General features: G+C 38.6%; 1 protein-coding gene across 1 annotated transcript in view; it reads right to left on the bottom strand.

The window, feature by feature from the left end:
• The window catches only part of LOC128509516 (uncharacterized), a 66,049-nt gene that overhangs the window by 37,214 nt on the left and 8,263 nt on the right, over nt 1–20,572 (bottom strand). The window contains exons 2-6 of the mRNA XM_053481284.1: nt 18,128–18,238; nt 17,173–17,222; nt 16,948–17,047; nt 15,521–15,609; nt 12,935–13,049 (exon numbers count right to left, since the gene is read on the bottom strand). Coding sequence (XP_053337259.1) covers nt 12,935–13,049; nt 15,521–15,609; nt 16,948–17,047; nt 17,173–17,222; nt 18,128–18,238 — 465 coding nt within the window. The remainder of the gene's footprint in view (nt 1–12,934; nt 13,050–15,520; nt 15,610–16,947; nt 17,048–17,172; nt 17,223–18,127; nt 18,239–20,572) is intronic.

Consider the following 20,572-nt stretch of genomic DNA (forward strand, 5'->3'; position numbering starts at 1 on the left):
TATGTGGATGTTTTTTATTTCTGATCAAATGAACTAAATAACTCAAAAAAAGGTTCGTTCAATTTGATGAACAAGATTCAAAGAACCGAGTCACTAAAATGATCCAAACTTCCTATTACTAGGAGGCATGGGGGAGGCAGGGGGAGGCATGGGGTAGGCATGGGGAGGCAGGGGGAGGCAGGGGTAGCTCAGGGTCAGTGGTTAAGTCGTTAGACTACTGCTTAAATGGTCCCAGGTTCAAACTTCCCCACCGAGTTGGGTCTTTGAGCAAAGCACTTATCCCTTAACTGCTCAGATTTACAATGGGATGAAACTGCAAGTTGATTTGAATAAAGGCGTTTGCCAAATGCCGCAGATGTTATGCGCAGTTGTGGCCGCCACTGATTTATTTCAGTGATTTTTGCCGCATTGGCTTTTCAATAGGATCAGCCTGGGCATGGGTGACCCCCAGGTTTCCATGTTCCTGTCACCAGTTTTGTGGTTTTAATGTTATGGCTGCTTGTGTGTATGTATGTATGTATGTATGTATGTATGTATGTATGTATGTGTGTGAGGTACAAATTAAACCATGCAATAATTTAGGGCTCATTATCTATCTATTATCAGACCAGACCTGGACCCAACAAAATATTCCAAAGGGTGAGGATCAAGTGAGAAATACTGAAGCTGAACCAATAAACAAGTCATAAACTGGCTGCAATTCAATGTCTCCAGTTTTCTAAACATGAACCATTACAGCTGTTGTTTTCACAGATACCCTTAAACTTTATTCACCCCGCTAATCTCATTAATTTATTTATAATTTTTGAGCGTTATGTATGACATATCAACTTCAACACAGATAGTTCTACAGAAGAAAAATGTAATTTAAAAAGTTTTACTAATTGAAGGAATCTATATCAATTAAAGGTGGCTTCAAAATGTTATGATATAAATTATACACTGCCGATTCCTAACTGAGTAGCTTCTCATTTTTTAAACATTCGTGTCAGAAGGCGTATCCCATCAACGTAGAAATGATGTTACAGTGTTTCAGAAGGGCTTTAGGTTTTTAGGCAGTATAAAGATGCAGCTTTGGAGCAATGGAAAAAGGCCATGTGGTCAGAGTCCAGACTACCAGTATTCCAAAGTGATGGGTAAGAAGGGAAGCGCTCATGCATAGTTCCCACTGTACAAGCCTCTGGAGGCAGTTTTATGATCTGTGGTTGCTTCAGTTGGTCAGGTCTAGGCACAGCAATGTTATGTGGCAAGAAAAGAAGGTCAAGTGAAATGACCAGGTTATCACATCACATGGAACAGACATATCCCAGGAAGACAATGCCAAGATTCATCAGGCTACAGTAAATTGAGAAAGAATGGTTCTGCAAGCATTTCACATAAACTTACCTCCTCAGAGACCAGACCTGGCTTTGGGATATGCTAGAGAAGACTTTACAGTGTGAGAGATCTCTGGCAAAAATTACTGGCAATCGTCGGAAATTAATTATGTGATGTTGCATAGTTGTCGAAAGGAGGTCCAACAAAATATTAGTGTGTGACTTTTTTTTTTTCCTGAGATTTTTTCTTTTTTTTTTTTGGCTCCTACATGGAAAATTGCTTTCTAGCTGTGTTTGCAGTTTGTCATTTACTTTAAGTGCAAACAAGGCAAGTGTAAATTCCCAGAGGAAGCCAATCAGTGTCTGTATGCTAAGCTCACAACAAGGTTGGACTGGGTAGTAAACAACATTTCCCCAACTCCTCATAGCTTATCGCTCAGGAGCAGAGCTCTGCATAGCGGGAATACTTTAGGGCAAACTGTACACACTCTGTTCCTGTCAGTAAATAAGCAGCCCACAGACTTCAGCCCTTCTGTGAAGATCATTTCTCCAGGCTGCAATTACCTTTCGCAATCAATGGCACAGTGTTCGATCACAATCACGGCTCTGTGAAGACTCCACAGAATAAAGAATAAATAAATCTATGTACATGTTTATTTAAAGGATTTATTTATAGGCGTGGGGGACGTGTTACTCATTTAAGTTCCCGTGAAGCCGTTTTCTGGTACTTAATTTCCAAGTCACTACTAAAAAATAGCTTTAAAAAAATCTCTTTTGTCATAAAAAAATATAAATAAAAACAGGATCTCTGATGTGCAAATGAAAAAAAAAAAAAACATTCACATGATTTCCTGCTATTCCAGCTGACTGCTAGTAAACCAGCTGGCTTTTGTCTCAGATTTTCTCACAATTGAGAATAAGAATGATTTGTGATATTAATAATTTAACACAAGCCAAAAAAACAGCATAATAACCAGTACTGTGTTTATTCCAAACACTGACTTAATTACCGTTACTACCATAGTGCCTGGATTAAGCAACTGAAAGCTTTTGAGGACTTTGTCCTGCACTTATAATTAGCATGTTGGAGAATAATAAAGCTTAGGTCACGAAATCACAAACTGAGCTCATATTACATCCCCTGGAATAAATAAAAATAAGAAGCTCTGTTGGAAAACTTTTGCTATAATGTCAAAGTAAAAAACATTAAAAAGGGAAAAAAAAACCTTTAAAAGCATTTTAAGTGTAGGCAAGTGTAGGTAAAAGTTAGGTGTGTCCTTTACATTGTACATGATCATGGCTTTTCAGGAAGATTTGCCTAAATATATGCATAATTTTAACCAATGGGCTGCAGACGATTTGGTATCAGGTCACACAGAATGAATAAAAAATATACATACATATTTATATATTATTTTCTTTCCATTTTATTGATGATCGAGGTGTGCATTCACTTTGGTCTGTACCTCTTTCCCAACACTTTTCTATGTCTCAATTTTGATGCTGGATAAAATTATACTAACGTTACAGGCTAACTCTGAAACTGCTAACAAAAAGAAGGCCGAATTTAAAAGAAAATCCCAATCCTACATTACTGTACCTATTACATGTTTATTGCAACAGGTGATTCACATGCTCCAAGACTGCTTGATGTAACAGATGCAGCCTAAAAAGCACTGAAAACCGTGCTCCAATTTCCATTAAACTATCTTTGTGAAGCTGGGTTGTTTGAACATATGGGTGTCAATGTCTCCCATCACTCTTGAATAGGACTGTCTCAGTGCAGTAAAACATGTATTATGCTTTGTTATGAGCGCACAATGGCTGGTCCATGGAAAATTGTCACATAAAACTGGTCTGTGCAAAAAAAAGGTTGGAAACCACTGATCTAGATGATATAGAAAAAACGTCAGGTACAATTTTCTCTGTCTAAATACTGATATATCTTCTATTCATACTTATGATAACCCTGAATTCAGCTTAATGTATGTAATTAAACATGCTTCTCCAAAGCGTAACTGTGTCCAGCTGGTTTTTGCTTGTTCATCATTCCAGCCTCCCATCAAACGCCACTGACGACAGGTCCAGCAGCCATGCCTTAATGCGGAGACAAAGCAAACATAATGAAGTTCGTCTCTATCTCGCGTACACTAAGCAGCCAGGTGGGCTCAGCCTCATAGCATGGGCAGTGGAGCATAATTTAACCGAAGACTTGTCGTTTCTCTGTTCTCATGTGCTCATGCCAAACCCACCATCTGCTGCATTCCTCTGAAACAGGTACACAACTCAGGACAGCACCCTTTTTCTGGCCCCTCATGCCATTCCAGACTCCGTCAATCAGCCTCCAGAGGGACAGCAGCTCCACTATCACCTCTGAGACAGCTGGCATGACCGGGATGCTGAATTAGCATAATGCTGTCAGAAAGTGGTCAGAGGGTTCAAAGAAACATGTTAGAACAAAGAGCTGGAACACACAAAGGATGAAGCACACAACTGTGCAGTCTGTTAGCAGAGGTATTTAGCAGGTTTACTGGAAATGTTGATTGTACAAGGGTCAGGTTATTGTTAATATGAGGGCAGGAAGACTGCGTAAAACCTCACGACTGTCAAATTCGCGCATTCTAATGCGTTTCCACATTTCTATAGTAACATATATTATAGTATAGTAACTATAACTAATTCACAGGGATCTTCCACTTAATTAAAACACTAATAATAAACCAATCAAAAACGTGCGATTTGGGATTAGCAAAACCAAAGCATCTGTAATGAGATGTTTATTTAACATTCATGAAGGCAGATTGCAGTGTCAGCACATTTTATGCAGCACAGGGACTGTTTATAGCTGATACAGAGCAATAAGGCAAGAAGACACAAAACAACAAACAGAATGCTTGAAATATCTAGAAACCTATTCATCCATTCATCCAACCATCCATCTAAACAGACAGAATAAAAGGCCAACAAATGACATACTGACAAACAGAGAAAGAATTAGATTGCTGGAGGTTGGTGGATAATAAAAATAAAAAAATGGACATAAAATTAATTCCGATCATTTATTCCATTATTTAAAAAAAACATTGAAAGTGTCAAATCTAATAGACAAAAAAACAAAAGAAAGAAAATGATTCCATTTATGCTCAGACAACTGGCCAGAATGATCATTATCACGACTTTGACATACATTTTGCCCAATTAGGCAACCAATACAAAGCAGCTCTGTTAAAAATAAAGACATAAATAAAATGAAAATAGCACAGATGCAAGTGAAGGCTGCCCACCCTGCTGCTCCGAGGGAGGGAAGGAGGTGCAGGAAGATGAGTGACCTCTCAAGCTACGGAGCAAATTGGGTTTGATATACGCCCCTGACATTCCCTAAACTAATAACCGGGCCTGGACTGCCCAGTAATTACAGTGATCCATGCTTCAGCCACGGCCCCCGAACAGCAGCTCTAACTCGGATGTGCTCGCCTCAATCACAATCTCTCTCTCTCTCTCTCTCTCTCAGAAGGGTTTCTGCAGATGCTCAGTGCCAGCAAGCCTTCCAGATTGCCTGCACCCACTGAGGTCACAAGAAAGCCCTTCAATAACATAACACACAAAAGTCTTTCTGTGGCCGTGTAGGTGTGCACATCCATCGGGCATGCTATCAGCGAGCATCAGCTCTTCATTAGGTTTTGTGCCCTTCTTTAGATAGCAACAGAGTTCTCCTAGGATTTGTTCTGGAATTAAAGCAACAGATGATTCTGCAAATTAAGATCGACAAAGGCAGTGCTTGACAATAGACCACTGAATAAACGATCACCGGCTCAATAGGCTATGTTCAGAATTTGTTGCTTCCTCCAGAGTCCAAGCAGCACCAGTGAGCTTATCTGAGCCAGTAAAGCATCAATCCTGGGATCGCATATTGTGCAATATGACCTCTGATATCATCCAGCAGCCATCAATAAGGATCATCATACCGAGGCTTTTACACTCCCCTCCTAGATATAATTCATATCATCCTTCTTAACGCACATCGGCAGCCGCTTTGCGTAGGCAGGGTGCGAGTCTAACAAGCTGGAACGCTAATATGATGATATCCAGATGCAGAGCAGATGAAAATCCCTCGCACCAAATATGGCCTTAGACACGGCTGTATAAAACACATCCTCCCTTCGTCTTCAAGGCCAGGCCGATAAACTGCTCTTGTTAAGGAGCTTACTTAAGATGACATCTCTCTCATCTGATAAATGGCAACAAAAAAAAGTAAAAAATGACTTGTTTTAATTTTTGGCACAAATCAAAGCAAATGAGGGGGGAAAGAAGAAACAAGCTCCATAATGCACAATGGTTTATTTTTAAACTGAAAAAATGGTTTTTATTTTAAGTCTTTTTTTTTCCTCACTAAAAAGAAATTCATTCTGTTCTCATCACATTCTGGGCATATAGAAATGCTCTTACTTTAACTATCACACAAAGCTGTAATTTTTAAGTTTGATTTTTTTAACCATGCAACTTTCCCCAATGTCTAAGTGATCTCCATTCATGCTTTTTTTTTCTGATCACAATTTTTCCACAAAGTTGATAGCACAGCACTATACTTTTAGATTTTCCAAAATTTGACCCTTTTGAAATGGTGAAATGGTAGATTTTTACCCATCAGCCAGTTCTCCTTTTTTACACAGCAGCTACCATATGGTAAGGTTGAAGCATGACCTGTGCTTCTTCTTAGACACATAAAACCAGCCAAAATGCTGGTCATTAGAAAAGTGCTATCCACCATCTTCCATATGCATGAGCTCACCGTGATTGTCTAGTATCACTGTGATTAACAGGCAAGGTAGAGTTTGCTATTCCTTCCACCTGAAGATCACAGGTAAATTTGCTCCCTTGTATTCCAGCCATGGTTGGGAAAAGGCTTTTCTGTTGCATTAAAAAGGCTCTATAGAAGCAATAAGACAGATACTGGATGGCCTCAGCAATTTTATTTTAGGGAAAACATGGAATATAAAAAGACGAATCTCTGACACTAGTTAGCATTTGGGATCTAATTTCGATGTAAATGCTTTTCATCACTTGGGTTTGGAATCACTCTATAAATAGCTGCTGTGGGTGGTCTTCTTTCCAAGAATCCAGAGTAGGGTTCATCTCTTCCAAATGGACTCAAGTATGTGTTTTTCTTTGGTTGCTACTTGGTTTTTTTTCTTTTCTTTTCTTGTTTTCAGGACGAGACCTTGTTTTTCAACATGCCCCCACTTTTTGCCCTTAGGACTCCCCAAGGGCAAGTTCTTATTTTAAAATCTTTCACACCGAGCTCTGACAAGAACATGTTTAAAAAAAGTATTGAAATAGAAGACATGGTTCACAAATTCATAGGTCACATAAAGTTAGTGTGAAACACAGCTTTTACACGTTCAGAAATGGCTTTTCCTCCAGGAGAATTTCGTTTAGGTTTGTTCTGACTGCTGCTTTACTTTAAGAAACATGATACTGCTTTCTTTAAACCATAGTTGTTGGAGCAAGCAAGTAAACATGTTGAGCAGAAAATCCTAAATATACTGATGAAGGGAGATAGCCCTTTGGCCTAGCTGAAGTTTTTAGAAATCAATTTGAAGTATAGACCCATGATGGGTGAATAAACCAATCGAAGATCGAATAATAATCAGTTTATTTGTGCAGTACAATGCTTCTTGCATTCGTTGTGTTTCCTGAAAATCAATTAATTCATTCAGTAGGATAACTCATTTACTGTAAGCATCTATTACCGAATATATTAACGTTACAAACATGACAAAGCTGTCAAAGCAGAAGCATTTTGTCATTGCAGGCCAACCACAGTAGTATTTACCACTGCATGCATACTTCCTGTGATATATGACATATATACATAGTTTATGTTGAGATTTGTCTTTGTTGGGGGTTTACTTGTATCATTTTTCCTAAAATTTAATTACGCCCACATCCTGGAGTGGCCGTTTTTCTAGGAAAATTGTATAACAAGTCACGGTTAGATACATCATTCAGCATTTTACACAGACCTGTTGTGATCATGCGCAGTTATTAACATCATACGCATGCACATTTCTCAGGCTATATAAGATTTTCTGCTTCACAGTAGTTGCCCCAGTGCGCAAAAAAAACAAAAAAAAAAAACAGACACAATATGGTGCGTTTTAGTAATTTTTGACAATTAAATCCGTTTAAATGCAAAAGGAAATCACAATAAATCGATGATCATACAATCACAAATATCCAGCTTAAATATAATTACAAGGTTTATAGATTATTGGTTAGGAGCATTCTGGGTTCATGAATTAGAATATAAAAAAAAACTGCAAAAAATGAATAAATATAAAAAATATACACTTGGCTTCAAGCACTGTTCATTGATTTATAAGCTTCAAAAACTTCTTTTACCATTTAAAAATTTGAATTTGAATTTGAATAAACTCCTAATTTTTGTATTTAAAATAGCGTGTTATAGGAACCGTTATGTTATATGACCATGTAATTTATTGGAGCTTTAAATTATTTAAATTGTCACTGTATTGTCCCGAAACCATATGAACGAAACCATTTATTCTGCGAAATCTTTAAAAACATGAATTTACAAGAATCTACAGCTAATATACTATTTAGAATCTACATGTTGTTGAACATATGTAATACACAGTACAATGCACTACACTCTCTACACTCTAAACTATTCTTTTGTGCTAGGTATATAGCAGTATGTTTGACAGGCTTGCAATTAGGAACGTACTGCAATTCTGTCTAAACAAACCTGCAATCATGCACGCACATTCACACACACACACACACACACACACACACAAAATAGCCATCGTGCAACTAAAAACACAAACAGCAGTTTGTTTGAATCAATGGCTTTAGCATCTTGATGAGATTACAAATTCAATTAAAGAAAATTACCAAATTGGAGACAATTTCCCTGCTGGAAATGGAAGTGTTTTTCATGAGCTGATTTTCCTCTCACACCCATAATCACTGCCTGAGACAGAGCGAGGAGATTCAACTGCAAGTGTTTTACCATCAAATAAGTGGCAAAATTGCCTCACCACTTTTATGCTGCACATAAGCGTTTCCAATTTTAAAAAAAAATAAAAAAGGTGAAAGGAAGCTTCATGAATTATAATCTGTGGAAAGAGGACATTAGGATTCAGGGATGTAGTCGCCTGCACTGGCTCTAGTGCTTCTCTAATTCTACTTGTAACAATGTTTATGGTGCCGTGTTCAACATGCAGCAGCTGTAACCTGTAATTACTTCAATTACGCAGGAGATTGTGAAAGCACTGCTTAACAGCCATTCAACCTGTTCAGCCTTAATAGGGCAACAAATGACTCCGAAACAACATCGAGCGAGCGGGAGGTGAGAGGAGAAAAAAATTAATCTGTTGAGGCCTTCACAGCATGCCTGAATAAATCACTAGCAGACAACTTTTAAAACACTCCACAGATTTTTGGAGTCTTTGCTTATTAATCTTTGATTATATTCCTTGAGTTGACTTTTCCAATTTTAGGTTTGCATGTACTAAGTGTTGGTTTATTTTTTAACGGCTTCACAGATAACGTTGGTCGACTTCCTGCCGATATTAGAAAGAGCGATGCAGCAAAGCTTTATTACTTTAATACAGTATATACAGCTCCCTTTACCTCCTCACCTGCATAGTGCTGTGAGGAAAAGTATTTGCCCCATTTCTGATTAATTATTTTTTTTTGCATATTTGTCACACTCAAAACATTTTAACAAGTAAACACAAAATGTGTCTAGGTAATGATCTCATTTATTAGTGGAAAGAAGCTGTCCAAATCTACCTGGTCCAAGTATTATACCCTTGCTTAATCATGAATAATAAAAAAAAAAAGCTGAGTTTAATTTCACTTGCTACACCCAGGCCTAATTACTGCCAGACCACATGGATCAAGAAATCACTTTAGTAGAACCTGTCTGACAAAGTAAAGTACTTTCACGTTCGTGTTAAAGCAACTCGATCTACAGAAATTCAAAAACAGATGAGAAGTAAAGTAATTAACATACATCTGTCTGGAAAGGGTTACCAAGCTATTTTCTTCTCCAGTTTTTGGGACTTCAGCAACCCAGCGAACCAAATATTTTGTCACGGCACTGTATCCTCTGCCCAAACAGTTAAACACAACCACACCTGCCATCTTGTGGATAGAACATATCTGGTAGCTTTTAAGGTGGAGACTTGCATCAGGAACATCTTAGGACATTGCTTTAAAATTCTCGTAAAGCAATTACGAGGGGCGTTCAAATCAAACCAGGGCTTTTTTATTGTACAGAACAACAAAAACAGTTGAGAGTAATAACTTCTTAAAAAACATTTGTTTATCTATATAGAAGGTACAGTGGTGTAGTGGTTAGCACTGTCGCCTTGCACCTCCAGGGTCCGGGTTCGATTCCCGACCAGGGTTCATTCCCGTCTCTGTGTGCAGGTTCTTGCTGTGTTCTGGTTTCCTCACACAGTCCAAAGACATGCAGAATAGGCTAGTTGGCGTTCCTAAATTGCCCGTAGTGTGTGATTGAGTGTGTAAGTGTGTGTGCCCTTGTGATGGATTGGCACCCTGTCCACCCTGCCTCGTGCCTTAAGTTTCCTGGGATAGGCTTCAGGCCCCCACGACCCTGAATACAGGGTAAAGCAGTATAAACGATGAGCAAGTGAGTTTTTCTCTATATAATGCTCTGCTACACGAAATCATTTACAGTATCCCAGTGTTTCACTAGTGCATAGATAAGATCAAGATTAAAAAGTTTTCTCAGTACATCGGAGCCATGATCAGACTGCCTGCTTCACATCTGAAACACTGGCTTCCCAGGAACTGCTTTAATGGCCCAAACATGTGGAAATGGCTTGGAGTAAAGTCAGGACTGTACAGGGGACGTGGCAATAACTCCCAGCCAAGTTCTTGTAATGTGCAAGTGTTGATAATCATAATGATTAATGAGTGAGTGCGCAGTTCCCACAGACAGATGCATCTCTTCCCAAAGTTGGCAACAAGTTATCCGCCGATTTTAAAAGGATCAGGCGTTCCGCTTGCTAATTGTTGACAGGAAGGACTAGAATGGGCTGCATTTAACCTGCTTGCACTATTCGCATGTTTTAAAAGGTCTCATCATTGAACAGTCCCGGTTTGACTTGAACGCCCCCTGTACGTATGTGAACACCAAAAGGTGCTTCTGCTCTCCATCTGAAAACGATCACACCTTATGTTAAAAACTTCATTCCTTTTCCTTACCTGTTAAATTAACAAAGCCGTAAACAATGCTGATTAGTCGAAATCAGCTCAATATGAGCAATATGGCACCTCAAAACACAAACACATCTACACCATGTGCGCTTGTCAAAAGAAATGCATAAACAGAGTGCTTAGCAAACATGCTTTTGCTATAGCTAACCATTTCCATGTGAAAAATCAAGCACCTGAAGAGGATATTTTAAAAGCTCTCGGCTCACTTTTATTTGCAGCCGCTCTCTATATAGCGTCTCTATGGTCCCACCGGGCGGAGAATGGAAAGCAAGACAATAAAAGAAATGTGAGAGCGAGGACAAGAAGAACATCTCTGACGTGCTTCTCTGACACATACGCACACAAAAAAAAGGAAAAAGAAGAAGAAGCCTCTTGGGCCGGCGCCATTCTTTCATCCTGACAGGTATACAGAATATCCTCCCCTGAAGCACATAAATGACACAGCATGTAATAACACCATGCCTATTATTTAACAGGACTTTCTATCATTGTGGCATGTTATTATCTGGGGAAAGAGGAAGGGAGAGAAAGAAAGATAGACATTGTATTTTGGTGTAGGTTGAACAAAAGAAAGTGACGGGAAAGACGCTGGAGAGACCAGATAGCATGATGATGAAGAAGTTCTAGATCAATCAGGAGGACAAATCTCCCTCTTAAAGCTACACACCAGTCCAAGAAGTAGGAGATCCATCTACAGTATGGTGGCAGTGGGGTTCGGTGTAGTCTTGGAAGTAGGACAGTGTTGAACAGTAATATTGTTTGCTTTTTAAAACATTATTTTTATTTAGAGGATATTCTTTGGTATTAATGAAGTAAGAATCTCATTAATAGGTATGCTGAGTGAGCTCCTAATGAAGAGATTTAATTAAGATTAATTTACCACCACTGCCATAATGATTATTTATAAAAATAAAAAAAAAACATTTCTGTAAATGTCAACCGGTTTTACACCTTTATTTAAAAATTTCATCACCATTCCCAGTTTGACTTGAACGCCAGTCATACTAAAGATCAAATATCAATATTAAAAAGATACATATACATAGAAGTCAAGTCAGCATGGATTTTTCCTGTAAGAGACAAATTTTATTTAAACATTTTTATTATAAACTATAATAAAATAAAAGGTTTGTTGGGACGTTGGCATAAAATGACAGGGACACATAATGTATTAACAGCTCATCCTTCAATAGCTTAGCCATCCAATTAAATGGAAAATGTATATAAAGGACGAAAAAGATATACATTTTCATGCATGACACAAGACATTGTCGTTCGCTTGTTTTTAAACTTGTGAGATGTGTGGTCAAGCTGTCTTCCAACCCGAGACCACATGAAAACCATCATCTGGAGTTTCTTTCATGACTGTAAGTACTGTGATGTTGCTTCCTGTTTCAGCTTTTACAATGGTGCAGAAAGACATGTTGTGTCTGCAGATAAAACAGGACGACTTCTCTCCAGATCCAGTGAGGAGGAATTTAAAAACAAGCAGCTTTGACAGAAAAGCTTCACCCGAACCACTAATCAGTGTCAAACACTTGCAGCGATTTCGCATACAGCAGATTATGCAATCAATCCACAGTCCGGGAGGAATTCATTTATGTGAAAACAAACCTGCAATGATATTGTCCTTCCCTGAACACGCACTCGGAATCAGAGTGCAGATGGGGCAAGTGTGAGGACACCCTCGAACAGATGCTCGGCATCTGCAGCTCCTAAAAGCTTTTACCGCTTTGAGAGGCGATTTGACGTTTATTTTGAGCTCATTGATTGGAGGGTTGAAAAACCTTATCACCTTAGCAACCACTGCAAAACTTCACAACCAAGCCTAGTGTAATAGTAAGGAATAATTGTAGACAGGATTGAGGTGCAGGATCTAATAGAACAAATGTGATGCAGGATAACTTGCCTTACAGCTATTGTTCAAACATATGCTTTAAATAATACACATATGATTGTTAATAATAAATACACAATGGGGTAACGTAATAACTGTTTATGGCTGCTATCCCTAAAGTGATCACTTGTTTTCCGAAACACAAAACTGGAATTTATTTTTTTATCATTTATAAACATTACGGTGACGTGGTGGTCGCCTTGCGCCACCACGGTCTGGGTTCGGTACCCGCCTTCGATCTGTGTGCATGGAGTTTGCATGCTCTCCCCGTGCTTGGTGGTTTTCCTCCGGGTACTCCGGTTTCCTCCCACAGTCCAAAGATATGCAGATTAGGCTAATTCCACAAAACACTGCATGAAGTGTGTAAATGAGTGTGCCCTGCGACGGATTTGCACCCCGGTCCACACCCCAATTTGTTTGATTCCCAACATGCATACAACGATACCTGATTATTTCTGTGCAGCTTCTGTCTCACATCCTCACACCTTTCTACCAACTGTGCGAGCTCTGTCCGAGCGATCACCACATCAGCAGCAGGATCCTCAGAGAACAGCAGCGATCTGAGCACAAACAAATGTTTGATTAGTTCTTTAATTGCCAGTAATAAAGATATATTACAGCTGGTAAATGAAAGATAATATCATTAACCCTGGAGTGTCTTCACGATGACGGCCTCCGTTCTGCAGGGACAGCGGGAAATTTCATCTAGCCGACTCATAAAGAACGATCAAACGCCTCAACGTAGCGTGTCAGACATGTCAAAATGATTTGACAGCCAAGATGGTGTTATCCTTGTGCGCTTTTTATAGAGGCCAACCCATTTCTCGGCTTGTTTCTGCTTATCATCAAGCTGTCAGCGGGGAGAGGAGATGCGACTGTGCTTTTGCGGGGTGTAACAAAATTAAATTATGTCCGAGAAAAGTGCCATAATCCCAGACTTTATTGGATCAGAGGCCCCAATAACAGGCACTTAGAGGCGGCAAGCTGAGCTGATTAACTTCTGCCCCCCGCTGTACAGATCCAGGGACCCTACCTGGCTGATCTGATGATGGTTTGCCTGGGTGGGTAAAACTGATCTCAGATCAGTAAGCCAGAAGACACAGAGCCTGATCAGTCCTGTGTGACATCATGCCTTTGGCTACTGCTTCTGCTTGAGCAATGAGGTAGATCAGATGCACATATGACTGGGCAGGTGTCGACATTATGGCAAATGCATTGTGAAAAGCCAAAAATTAACACATTAGAAAGTGTCGCCTGACTGATCCCAAAAGTGCTTGTTTCATTAAGATACTGTAATACAAATCATTCATCAAGGACGAGATATGCATTACATGTTGGGTTTCAATGCAGACAAATCCGGTCTGTCCGTTTTGAGAAAAAACAAGTTTTTAGCAAGATTACTCTTCTTCCAATTTCAGTTTCACTTTAGGACAGAGCCTTTTCATACTGTAGTAGTGCATGACCACTGATGCAATCGCAGTAACAAACTGAAAAAATCCTTTCTCTTAGCTTTGACATTCTCCAAAAATCCATTAAATGCATTAAGTTCAATCACTGCAGCTTCTATCTTGCACATCTGGTAGTGTAAAAGAATTAATGCAACTTTTTTGTTGGGGAAAATAAGTGGGATTTTGCTATGACAGTTAGTTGATCAGTGTCATGTTGTTAAAAACTTTTAAGGGTGATAGTTTTGGTTTTCTTCCAGATCTTGGAAAAGTGACCAGAACTCCCAACAACTTCTTGTTTAGAATGGCTCCAATGGACATTGGTGAATTGTCATTTGGACATTTGGTGAACATTCGCTTTTTCAGATCTACTCTATAGACATTGCCATTGTACTGTGTTGTTGGTCAGTCCATCAGGTGTTGTCAATCAGTGCTCAGACATTTAAGCATTCTAACCTATTGGGCGTTTGTATTATTTTGACCGTGTGCTCACATGAGCCCTGAACTGTAAATCATGTGCCAGCTGTAGTATAGTAATGCATTAAAAACATGTAAATATAGTAACATACGACATCAAAATGGGAGCTATCCCTGTGACTTTGATAGTGACATGGATGACATGTAGTATCTGCTGATCTCCTGGCATTTTCACACATGACCATCTCCAGATATAGGAAAGAAAATATTACAAAAATTCTGTTGGCATTTCTGATGAGAGATATCAGGATAGAACAGCTAGACTTGTTCACGTTGGCTATGGTTACTCAAATAACCATTTCTTACAATTATGGTGAGTGGATCAGAAAACATATAAAACAAGAATCTGAGGGCTACAATGGGCATGAGCTACCAAAGCTAGACAGTTTTGATGATTAAAAAAAGACCACTGTTTTTTTAATTATTAACTAATCGCACCCTGATTGACTATTCTAGGTTATACGAGTAAAAAGCACTTGTTTTTGTAAATGCATTCAAATGATGTTTTGAATTATTTGTAATAATAACCATTATTAATAATAATAATAACAACCATATTTAATATTGCATTCGCTGCTTTTCTATACGTGAGAGAGCAAAATCGCTTCTATTACTGTTTGACTCGTGATAGCACTCTTGCAGCGACAGACATGTATCTGAGTGACGTCATGCCGCGTGCTCGTGGTCACGCACTAGCAGTGTGCATGCTGCAATATAATCCTATGCTCTAACCATCACTGAGTCTTTTGCTCTGTCGCTTTACATTCACCATAGATCATGTGCTATACTTTTTCTCAAGTTCCATACCAGCATTATGTTACAGATATAACTGATACCATAAGATGAATTATAGCTGATATACCCGATCAATCTTCAGACCCTCTACTACCGCAGCTAGGACTTGTTTCACCCATTTGTAAGTAAAATACTTAAACATTCCCATGTTATCATGCTGTAGTCAGTCTATCTTTCTATTCGGACTGAAACGTTGCTTGACATTTCTAAATCAAACACCTCCGCTTCTATGGTAACCTGACCAAAGGAGGAATGAATGCTATTTGCAGTCAGGTCACTCGCTGTATTGTAGCCTCACCACTCAGTAAGCATACCTTAATCTCTGTGTTAGAGGATCAAGGGCTTTCTCCACATCCTGACTGCGGCAGGCCTGCGAGCTCAAGCCCTCAGACAGCAAAATCACCTGCAAAAGCAATCAAAACGAAGGCAGAATGCATAAAAAAAGACACAGGCGAGAAGGAAAATGATGACAGTAGGTCTGTCCTGATTCGCATCTATATATTGCTCATTTGGAAAGCGCTTAGGAACCTATTAAAAACAGCTGAAAAGCAATATTATAAAGTATTTGGAGAACGGAAAGACAACAGAAAATTCTTACAATGTGTAACACTCAAATGAATTTCCATATTATGCAGTATTTTGTTCTCATTGAATGTTAGCTGGAGACTGCGACACCAAAGGAGCTAAAACTACACATGGCAAAATTCGGTCGGTTTTCTTAAGGTAGTATATAAGGTAGAACAGACTGTATGTGCTCACTATATAGGGTGCAAAGTGACTGCTGAATGCATAATATGTTAAACTGTTAAAAATATAGTCTGGATGAATACTATGCACATACCCATATATCATCACGCACATATTGTACATCAACCACATCAAGGGTTCTTTAGTGAAAAAGTCTAGCAAAATCCCAAACAGTCAGCTGCTTTTGAACATTTTATCTCATTTTAAATAGCAAAATACATTCAGAGATTTCGACTCGAGACAAATGCAGGTTTTAGGAAGGCTGAAGTGCTCAGAAGAGTAATGAGCTGTGTTTATCCTTGTTGCTGTAGTGGGACCATAAAAGGCACATTTATTGTACCTTCCCAGAAACCCCGAAAAAATAGATAGTAAAAAAGCATGTGGTGTAACTTTAATTATACAGTACATCAGATCCAAGTCCCGTATCTTACTATATATTTATATATATATACTATATATATATATATATATATATATATATATATATATATATATATATATATCTTACTATATATTTAACAGGCTGACATAAGTCTAAGACGTAAAGTATAGGAGTGGCTGTAAATGCTCCAGCTAAAATATTACTTAGATAATGCAATTCTTCAGACATCAAAACCCCTCGATTTCATTCCTTTCTCAAACACACTGATTCAGTGTCTATGCAAATGAGCTACTGCCAAGCCACACCCTCAAGTTCCCCTACCTGAGATCCGAGCAGGTCCGAGTCATGTTGAGCAAAAAGTAGAGGGACGGGATCTTCTTATATGAGGTCACATTAGAGGGAAAAATCTAAATGGCTTGTTTAGGCAAGAAATGTTTCTCATGTTTTTTTTTTTTTAACAATGAAGACTAAAATGACTAAAAATGTATTTAACATAATAGTGAGTCTCATGTGAATTTTGTTTATGGCTCGTTTATTTTTTATTGTCTATGAAAAATGTGATAGTACAAAAGCAGAGTGTATATTGCTGTCAAAAATAGACTTCTTCTATACCTGCCTTTCCAGCTGCATGACCTGAGCCTTGAGCAGGTTGACTCTCCTCTCGTCAAACTTCTCCTCCTTGGCCTCTTCTAAGAGCTGCCTATACTGACACCTGAACACAGAGGCAGATGGAGGTGCCATGCGGCAAGGATCTGAACGACGGTTCTCAGAGGAGTCCTTAATAACATAAAGTGACAGGTTTCGAAAGAAGGCAAATACAAAAGTTCCATCTGTTACCTCAGGTCTTCATACTGTGATTTCAGCTTGGTGTTTTCCCTTTTTAGTTTCTGCAACAATACGTGAGTGCACATACGTATGAATGAGAGCAAGGCAAGAAAGCAAAGACTGTCAGAAGTACTAAACATTAAAAGTACACATTTTAAGTTATAATATCAATAAAAACAAATACAATTTGGTTATCTTACTCTATTTAGGACAGCCAAATGATAAATCAATTTGTTTGGGGAAAAAAAACCCACAGGGCTCTTAAATCCTCAATGCTGATTTGTTAGGAGGTTGAACAAAAGCTCTGATAATATTTAGCTCAAATCTTTATATATGAGTGCACTTGTTCTTATTTATAACAATTTGTATGAACACACTTGACAGGGATTTGTACAGTATAGTAGATGCACCATGTAACAGATTTTTAAAAATGTGTGTTATTGCTGACATGGCATTTTTTTTGTACTTTTTTCTTAGAAAGAGTCTCTAACTTGAACTTTTCCAACACAGAAAAGTCTCCGATATGGTTTCTTGCAAAGTAATGAGCTGCATCCCTTTTTTTTTGTCCCTTTAACTTCAAGAAAGACACGGAGAGAGAAAAAGCCAGTAAGCAGAACTACAACCTCTCAGTTGTCCCAGAACATGATATGGCCCTCATTAATAAAAAAAAAATAATAATAATAAATCACATCAGCTTTAGGAACATGCTGATATTGAAAAAACAATCAGTGTGCAATCACTTTCCAATATCAATAAATGTTGTTACACTCTTACAGGCCATTTGAGCATCTGGTTGCTCTGGTAACACTGCCAATAAAGGCTGCTCGTGACTTGCACGCACATTAGGTCCAGGTATTATGTCATTTGACTGATCTGCAACCGGAATGAATTTATTCCGAGTGTGGAAATCTTTCCATAGTCGCAGGAACGACACATCTGCTTTTGTGTTTTTCATGAGTCACTGTACCTCTACAGTAAGTGCGTTAGACTCGGTGTGTGCGTCGAGGAAACATTTCTCCAGATCACTACTGATTGATGAGCTACTGTCCAGTGAGCCCTTCCCCCTGCTGAGCGCCATCTGGAAATAAGAAACGAGAACAAGGTTAACGATTAAGATAGAGGATCAATCCTGCAACAAGTCTTTTTTTTTTTTTTTTTTTGCTGTATTACTTATTGTTAATTAACCTTTGAGATCTGATGTGATCTGTTTTTAATACCAGGCAAATAATTATTCAAATTATATATATAAAAAAAAAAAAACATTTAACCCAGGCAACCTTTTACGTAAGAATGCAAGTGCATGTCTTTAACCAAGGGCCATCCAGAAGAGCACACAGCTGCATTAGCGGTGAACTGTCAATGAGAAAGAGAGGTGGGGGGGAGAGGGGGGGGGGGTAGATGATGAGAGACAGGAGTGAGAGAGAGCAACTGAGAGAGCGACAGAGAAGAGGGAGGGAAAGGGTGAGAAAAGAGAAAGGAAGCATACAGAGGGGGAAACCAGGCAGAAAAAAGGGTGTGAGAGAAACCAAGCGAGGGAGGCAAGGAGGAGAAAGAGAGAAAGACAGATAGAAGAAAAAAGAAATAGGGTGGGGGAAGAGGAAGAAGAGCAAGAAATACAAAGGGAGGAGTAAGAAGGTTGAAAAAAAAAGTCATAAAGAAAGAAAAGAGGAAGAGAGAAAGAGAGAGACAGACAGCTGGAGATATTAGTGGTGATTTATGGACCGAACATCCTGTGATGACCTCAACCCCTTTGATTTCCCCTGCCCCCATTTGCCCCATCCGCCCCCATCCACCCCCGTCCTCACTACCACTTTCCAAAGGATTAGGACACTATCAAACTCCTTTATGGCTGATGCTCTTTTAAAGATACTTGCCAGGAAGAAAAAAAAAAAAACACACACACACACAAAAGCTCTGCCTAGTTTCTTTCTTTGGTTCTCTGCATTACAAAAGAGAAAGAAGAAAAGGAAAAAACGAGAGAGAGTGAGCAGAAGTGTGACAAATGTGTGTGGCTGTGCACATCTGGCTCGGCCAGTATGTGAGGTGTGGGAACGGGTGGGTGGGCCGCGTGCTCTAATCCATGCGTTGCCGTCAGAGAGAAGCGTGAGCTGCTGGAAAGCATTACAGGTCAACACATGCGTTACTGCCTCTAGGGCTCTGTACCTGACTGCTGGAAATGTAGCGTCTCATCGCACTACAGCCCATTTACACAAAACAAAGACACAACAAACACACAATGACACACTGATTAAGGATTCATCAGTGACGTCGAAGTGGTATGCACTTCCTCCTGGAGGTGGGGCGACTTTCAAACGCCTTTCTTTCTTGAGGCAGACATTGTAGAAGAGACAGAGGCGGGAATTACCGTGCTTCAAATGTGTGTGTTCTACACGCACCTCATTTAAATACACCCTGATTGGGTTGAACTTTATTCTAACCTGTTTCCATGAAAGTGATTACAAGATTAATCATAAGGTCACGAACAATCGAAAATTACATGGACAGAAAAAATATCTTGAATATAGCCAGAGTATGTACTGTAGCATTTTGTATTATAAGACCATAATATACAAAATGGAAAATTATCTAAATTATTTCTAGATCTGTTTTTACCCACTTAAGTTCTGAACTTTAAACAAAACTATTGTGAAATAGAATAACACTTACTCTATCTTATAGCTGAAATTAATAAATGCACTTGAAGTTCAGATGAATAATGATTCATTACTAATAAGAATTATATATCAAATTTTATATATATACATATATATATACATATATATATATATATATATATATATATATATATATATATATATATATATATATATACCGTATTAATATATATAACTTCATTTTTTATTTCATTTCGATGAGTACAGCTTACAGGTCATGAAAATCAAATATCTAATATCTTTATTTTAGAAAATTTTTTGAATGTTTCACTTTAATTTTGAGTAAATCACTATTCATACAATATAAGTAGACTTTGTGTGTTGGTCTACTTCAGTACATGGAAAAGACTGCCGAGTTGACATTTGTCTTGAAGATGATCATTGGCACCCTTCACAAGGAGGGTAAGCCACAGACAGTGCTGTATTAAAGCATATTCATGGAAAGTTGACTGGAAGGGGAAAGATGTGGTAGGAAAAGATGCATAAGCAACAGGGATGACCACAGCCTTAAGAAAATTGTCAAGCAAAGCTAATATAGAAACCTTAGGAAGAGCTTTACAGAGAGAGGAGTGAGGCTAGAGTCATCAAGAGCCACCACACACAGACATCTTCAGGAAATTGGCTACAAATGTGGCACAGAATCTACTGTTACTGTTACTCAGTTGTCTAAAATTCTTTTTACAGATAAAAGTAATTTATGCATTTCATTTGGAAATAAAGGTCCCAGAGCTTGGAGG

This window comes from Clarias gariepinus, chromosome 21 (assembly GCF_024256425.1).
Source record: "Clarias gariepinus isolate MV-2021 ecotype Netherlands chromosome 21, CGAR_prim_01v2, whole genome shotgun sequence".
NCBI lineage: Eukaryota > Metazoa > Chordata > Actinopteri > Siluriformes > Clariidae > Clarias > Clarias gariepinus.